Below are 7,787 nucleotides of genomic sequence, written 5' to 3' on the forward strand. Positions count from 1 at the left end.
TCTAAAGGATGTGGGAGGGGGCGGGGGTGGATTGTGAGATCTCACGGCGGTTGGGGAGAAGAACAAAACATTCTTTATAAGAGTATGAAAATCTCTCCCTAGTAGACACGTTTTAAAAACCTTGAGCGGAAGCTCGAAAGTGAAAGCCCAAAAAGGATAATATTTGCTAACGGTAGACTTGGACGGTTACAAATATGTTTTACTTGAAACAATATTATGACTCAGAGATCGGCCTTTTTCAATATTCATAGTTATGCAAAAACACTTGATCATAAGAACGTAACATTTTATTCCATAACACACACATAGGCAAGCCCATACATAAAGCTACCTTAAGCATACTCTTTTATTCTTAATAATAGCGAGTAGCTCAAAACGTAGCCGTACTTCAAACTCAAAAACACACACAAATTCAAATTGCACACCACATACTTGGAGCTTACAAAACATCCTTCATTGCTTCAAATGGAGATGCTATTGGGAATCCCCCTTGCAGTGAGTCCTTCACTACTCGATGGAATGAGCAAGGTATAAGGAAAATTAGCTGGCCCACTTCGATTCTTCAAGTTGATATCACGATTCCTCTCCATAATTCGTTCTTCCACTTGATATACCTCTTTTCCAAACCTCTCAAAAGCTTCCAATGCATGTTTATCCGATGTCCACTCAATGCTAGCTCGTTGTCCAAGATACACCTCGTCCGAAGCATGCCTTGATAAAATCTCAATAGCCGACATCCCGACAAGACATTGTATTTGAGAGTTGATTGTCCTCAAGTATGCCTTCTCAGGGTTTGCCTCAAGTTCTTTATACTCAGAGCTGCCTACTTCAGGCATCAATCTACGACTTATAGTTGGTCTATTGGGAACAAACCCTCCATATGGATATTGTCCAAAGTTGACGGCTGCATGAAGAGCTGAAGCAATCCATATGATGATGGTGCATGATTCAACTAGCTCGGCTATGGTGTGCATTTTTGGCCACCAGGGCTCATTTTTCTTGTCTGCGTGACCTTTTTCTCTTACTTCCTTCCACCATGATTGGAGTTCAGCGTCGTTTTGAATTGCCTCATCGTCTTTGTAGTATAGAGAGCAATAGTTTGCTACCCAATTCTTGATTGCTGACCAAATGTCAAGCCCATCAACAGCAAATGGATAATCTTCTATCAACAACTTGAGTCCATGTGGAGAATTTGAGTCCGGTATGGCCAATCCTCTACAAGAAAATCAAACACAATCGGGATTTAAATTCATGAAGTACGTTAAAATATCATTACTAACCCAATAATTGAATGGGCCAATTGTATATTTATTTCACGAAAATGATTTAGGTATTTTAAAAATAAAAATATGTAAATATTTTAGAAAAAAGATTTAGATAGGAATAAATTGTCTAGTCTCTCCTATAAATACCCTTCACCCTACTAGGTTTTTATCACAAGAAATACAAAGCATAGAGAACCGTAGTATTCTATAGTTGTCTTGTAATCTATTCTCGATTGGTCTTAATAAAAAAATGCTAGGGTTGCTCATAAAGAATTGTGTTCAACAATCTATCAGAGTCATGCCCTTAACTTAGCCATGCCAATAGAATCCTCAAATGTTGAACAAAGAAATTATGAGTCTCGAAGGTGTAGTCAAAAGTGACTCAAGTGTAGAATAAATGGTGTATTTTGTTCGAGGACTCTAGAGGAGTCAAGCCTCAATTAAGGGAAGGCTATTCGAGAGCTCCATAGGACTTAGGACAGACTCTATAATGTACTTTGTTCGAGGGGAGGATTGTTGAGGATTATTGGGAAGCAATCTCACATGGACTAATTTAGGGAATGATCCTAGATTTATAAGTAAGAATGTATCTCCATTGACATGCGGCTTTTTGGAGAAGCCCAAAGCAAATGTACGAGAGTTTATGCTCAAAGTGGATAATATGTTAGTAATTTGTAACAATTATGATCGAAGATTTACCTCTTGATAAGATCCATTGGCAATGCTTGTTCAATGAAATTCCAATCCTTATATATATAAGAAGATAGTTCCATGGCGTATTTTGATTGGAAATGGGTGTCTTCAATTATCCCACCAGCGTTAACAAGAACTTGCCTTGCAAGTGCATTTATAAACATGGTGTCTTTGAAATGAGGAATTAGTAACTTATGAATTGGATGAAGCACACTTAATTGTCGGTGTGTTGCGATCACAAATGGCTCGACTACGGCATGTGTGAACAACCTACAATAATTTTGAAGTGTCGAACGTAAAATTAAAGAATGAATATGAAAAATTGATATCGATGATTCTTGAATTTTACGAAGTCTATACCAATGAGAATTAAGCTGATGGTACCCAACGTCGTTCACAGCTACATAAGCTTTGGCCAATTGCCAAATGGAGCTTTCCACTCCTTCTTCAGCTGGAAAGTATAGTTTACTAATGGCACCATGTCTATCTCCTTGAGGGTGTGGCAAGCTCAGCTCAATAACCAATGGCTTCAAAGTCCCATCATCTTGTAACAACAAGAGTGTTCTTGTGGCATAAGTCTTTGTAGATGTTGAATTTATCTTTCTAAGATATGGCATCAACGCATCGTGATGATCCAAAATGTAAAGCTTGTTTTGCTCGATTGCCTATCGATTGACCAAATCAATTATTTCATTAGCTCGTTCTAACATTTTTTGAAAATTTAGTGAACTTCACGAATTACCTCATTGGCGCTGAGTCCATTCAGACCATACTTTATGTGTTCTTCCGAGATAGTGCTATCTTGATTTCCGTAAACGGAAGGGTCAAGCTTGCTTAATGGCGGAAATTGCTATGAAGGGAAGAAAAATATAAATAAACACTTAAAAAAGGAAAACACGGAGATAAGTAAATATATATGAGAAGAATTACTTGAAGACGACTAATGATTATAGGGTTGACTCCCGCTAACATTTCCCTTGCAAATTCTTCATCAGTTCTCCACGCAGACTTATCATCTATCACGAGTTTGTTAAAAAACATGTTAGTGTGGATAAATAGTGAACTCACTCGAACATTAGTTCAACGGGTTAAAACAAATATCCGCTTATACCTTTGACAACACGAGGAACCGAAAATTTAAGAAATCTTTCACCATCCGTCCTTAAAAGTTCTTTGAACATGGGCGGGGTGAGGCCATTAGTGAGGTCTCTAAAGGCATTAAATGGAATGGGAAATCCTCCCTCATAGAGATTATGTAGTTCTTTGAAGCTGTCAAATTCTCCTGGAGTTCGACTAACTATACCTTCAAGGCCTGGTTTGATGTTTTTAGTAAGTGCCTTCAATGCATACCCAAGAAAATCTGCCATCTTTAAGTGTCCAAAGTTTTCATCTCTTGGCACATAAATGTTTAACCCTACCACTGATTGCAATCGGCTCTCATAACTGGGATCTGCAAAATTCATTCCCAAACACTATTATCATATGAATAAAAACTAGCTCTAATATTTAAAACTCGTTTAAAATCCAAATATTTCAACCTCTTCTACAAAGTGGTCTTCCCGTTCTTCCTCTACGAGGATAAGGATATTTGTTCCCTCCAAGAATAGGACGAACAAGACTGTTTCCACCATCAGGATCGGCTATGTCATTGTAGACATCGTAGTCATAAATTCTATCCCATTCTTTTCTCTCTCCCTTTCCATTTCCTCTAAGATTGATCAATTCTTCCTCTCGATACTTGCGAAGTGGGGCTGGTGTCTCACTCGGAAGATATGTCTGCAAAACAAGGGTTTTGTTGAAGATTGTTGGGAGAGGAGTCTCAAATCGACTGATCAAGGGGTTGATCATGAGTTTATAAGTAAGGAATACATTTCCATTTGTAAAAGGCCGTTTGGAGAAACCAAAAGCAAAGCCACGGGAGCTTATGCTCAAAATGAATAATATCATACCATTGTGGAGATCTGTGATTTCTAACTTGATTTCAGAGACGTACCCTATATTTAACCATGTCAATAGAATTCTCAAATGTCGAACTAAGAAGTTTGAACCCATGAAAGTGTAGTCAAAAGTGACTCAAGTGTCGTGGTTGATCATGAATTTATAAGTAAATAAATACATCTCGATTGTTATGAGACACTTTGTGAAAACAAAAAACAAAACTATGAGACAATATCATACCGTACCATTGTAGAGATATGTGATTCTTGACCAGAGTAACAAATTGATTAATTAATTACCTTATTAGCAAAGAAAATACGATCTTTGTTGTATCGTCGTTGAGGGTAAACCCATGAATTGCAATCGAAATGGACTTTTCCATAGCCAGGAACATCCTCAAGAGTGAGTGACTTGAGAAAGAACTCACTTGTATGCCCATTTCTTATATAGAAGGCTCCTGGATATCCAAAATCTTCTTCCCATTCAAAGTTGATTTGGAACACTGACTCGCCAGCAAATAATGGTGGCAGTGAGGTTAGCCACCTCTCCAAATAAGCACGCCTCCCAACTTTCCCTCGTGGATCGTTAGCTATTCAATAACAACACTCATCAAACCCCAACAAAGCAATAACAATGCCCACAAAATAATTCAAAGGAACACTTACAATGGCGATCAACATGAGTTGCACTCACGAGTTCCAGCACAATTCCACTGCCCAACAGCTCAGTGACCCCATCAAGAACACTGGAGTGAAGCTCAGTGAAGTCCAAAACATTGCTTCTCATCAAAATCACCTTCCCTTTAATCTTCTTCTTCCCGATCCGACCGATATCAGTGGCACGGTCGACGATGTTCCCTCCAGCATTTACGACCGACCCAGCAACGTCCCCGGTAGTTCTAAGAACGTCGCCGGTGGTTTTAAGGGCATCCCCTATAAGGTTTTTCCCAATCCCAAACATTCTCTCTTTTGTTTCTCTGTTTGCAATAACTTGAAAGAAGGTGGTTTGGAGAAGGTGAAATTGGTATGCTATTTATAACACCAAAAAGTTGGTGATTTCTGATCTTCAAGCTGTGTGTCAAGATTCTTTGAAAGATCAAAAAGAAAATTGCCCAAACAATGGCCTCTATTTGTACCTTTCACTGTTCATTGCATCACTTTTTTTTTTCCTTTTTTTAGTTCAATTAGAATATTTGGAATGATAATTAGTTTAATTATTTCTTATAAAACTTCTGGAGCTAAAAAAAAAAAAATCTACAAGGAGCCCTAATCAATGTGGGATCTTACGATTTACCTCGTTTCTGGATCTAGTATATTCGTTGGCGCTCATTCTCCCAATCACCCTAATCAATATGGGGTCTCACAATTCACTCCCCTTTAGGGTCCAACATCCTCATTCCCCCAACCGATGTGGAATCTCAAAATCTACCCCTCTTAAGGGTCCAACGTCCTCGTTGGCACTCGTTCTTTTCTCCGATCGATGTGGGACCCTCAATCTACCCCTTTCAAGGCTGACATCCTTATTGACACACCACCTCATGTACACTCCATTCATGGCTCAACCTCCTAGCTGGCACATCGCCTGGTGTCTGGGTATGATAACATTTGTAATGGCTCAAGCCCACCGTTAATAGGTATTTTCTTATTTGGTTATTCCTTTTTTAGCTTACCCTCAAGGTTTTTAAGATGTCTGCTAGGGAGAGGTTTCTACACCCTTATCCAAAATGTTTCGTTCTCTCATTCCCAACTCGTGTGGAATCTCACACTTAATATCTGTGCTAGCTTTTAATTTTATAGATAATATTTGTCGGATCTTATCATTTAGTCACATGTAAACTCGCTTGAAAGAAAAATCCCCGAACAAAAGATGAAATTAGGCTTCTACAAGTTCAATGGATTTAAAGTATGTATTATATGAATCAAAAGATTAGGTAACTTAAAAAAAAAAAAAGTTGGATTATGGATGATATTTTCCTAAATATTAAGAATGGGTTAATCAAAACATACATAATTGAAAGGACAAAAGTATCCTATTTACTTTCTTTAAAGTTGAGAGAACCTTTCATTTTGTATAATGCTTCATGTACTTTCAATATTCCTATATATGATTCTTCAAACATTCAAATTTTACTTCAAAGAACTATCTACAAACTTACTATAGAGTTTTATAAATAACTTTTAAAAATTAATTTTTACTTGGAGGATTTTGATAGAGATATTAATGTTTTAGTGGATGAACATCAAACTAGATGGGTAAATTTGTTAAAGATTTCGAAAATAACACGAGGTACCGTACTAAAAAATTTTGATCGCTTCTGTGAGTGTTAAAAAAATTTGGTGATCAATAGTACGATCAATCCAACCAAACCAACTTGGACGGTATGGGTCGGGTTATCAACTTATTTGAGTTGAGTTGAATTGAGTTCAAACAAATAAAAATTTATGAGTTGGGTTAGATCACAGGTAAATCAAACCAACTCGAATTTATTATTATTTATATATTCAATTATATAGTTATTTAATTTCATAATGGTGAGATCTCACGTCAATTAAAGAAAGAACGAAACATTATTTATAAGGGTGTGTAAATCTCTACTCATTAGACACGTTTTAAAAATCCTTAAAGGAATTCTGAAAGGAAAACCTCTCCCAACTATATGAATCTTGAGGAAACCTGAACTTATTATTTATTCTTCGACAACTTTTATAAACAAAATTTTAAATCTTTAACATATAAGTTTTCAAAATATATAGATTTAATTTAATGCTTGAAAATAAATAAATAAATCTTACCAATAATAAAATTTTACATTTATTTAAAAAAAATTGAACAATCAGCTAAACCCAATTTTGTTTTTATCTCGAGTTGAGTTTATTATTTAATAATAGTATTTAAACATGATCTCATAATGTTACTATTTTTTTTTTTTTTTAAAGAATCATATACAAAATCATTAAATATTTTCATCAATTACTTTAAATCGAAGATAAGAACCCATTTCTCACCTTTGTTAAATTTAATTCCAAATTTAAGGAATTAATAGATACTTTCAATATTTCAATATATTTTATTGTTGAAATAATTAAATCATGACAAGATTTTCATAAATAACTTAAGGTGTAAGAAACCCTAATTCCCTACATTTTCACGTATACCAACTTGGTAAAATATTTTTAACTTTCTACTCTACATTTCTAAGCTTATATTTCAAAACAAACAACAAAAAACCATAAATAAGTCCCAAGTAAATCAAAATACGTAGATATTATTCTCACGTATCTTGTTTTTAAACATATAATCTCTGATCATAGTATTATTCCATCATGTAAATATGATACCTTGAATGAACTGAGATCACATCTGAATGAGAGCGATTATGAGGATAAGATGACTAAGAAAGACTTACCAAGAATGAAAATTACTACCTTTCCTTTACCTAGAGAAATGTTTATCGTAGGATTGAGTATTTAAAAATACTCAGTAAATGACCCCATTATTAGGGATAAGAAGTGTATCCGTATACAATATGCATAATGACTAGTGAGACTTAATTTTCATGACTGTTACTTAGACTCTACTCTCTCTTCTTGGTAGAGTTGGATATATGGTAATTTTCTAGATAGGGTTCACACACATACATATGAACCTACTAAGTGGGCTCGTAAACAAACTTGCTAGGCCTAACTCTAGGTTAGCACACGCTAATGCTATCAAAAACTAGGGAAAAAAAAGGAATACAAATATATCATGGTGTACACGTTTGTATATAATATGTTTGAAAAATAATTTATATGACATACAACATTCATGAAGTCCCCAATTTAAAATCATGGTTGAGCCAGATGATGCATATAATACTTTTATACTTACCATGACATAAATACTGTATGA

At 35.5% G+C, this 7,787-nt stretch overlaps 1 protein-coding gene across 1 annotated transcript; it reads right to left on the reverse strand.

Annotated features, from left to right (window-relative positions):
• Positions 1–269: 269 nt before the first annotated feature.
• Positions 270–4,892, reverse strand: LOC111450335 (linoleate 9S-lipoxygenase 6-like). The gene is made up of 9 exons (XM_023090405.1): positions 4,562–4,892; positions 4,196–4,485; positions 3,497–3,734; positions 3,070–3,408; positions 2,889–2,974; positions 2,701–2,808; positions 2,319–2,623; positions 1,965–2,228; positions 270–1,215 (listed from the first exon to the last, which is right to left on the reverse strand). Exons 1-9 carry the CDS (start codon positions 4,854–4,856, stop codon positions 462–464), a joined length of 2,679 nt encoding a protein of 892 aa, XP_022946173.1. The 5' UTR covers positions 4,857–4,892; the 3' UTR covers positions 270–461.
• Positions 4,893–7,787: the final 2,895 nt, after the last annotated feature.

Source organism: Cucurbita moschata, unplaced genomic scaffold, assembly GCF_002738365.1.
Source record: "Cucurbita moschata cultivar Rifu unplaced genomic scaffold, Cmos_1.0 Cmo_Scf00012, whole genome shotgun sequence".
Lineage (NCBI taxonomy): Eukaryota > Viridiplantae > Streptophyta > Magnoliopsida > Cucurbitales > Cucurbitaceae > Cucurbita > Cucurbita moschata.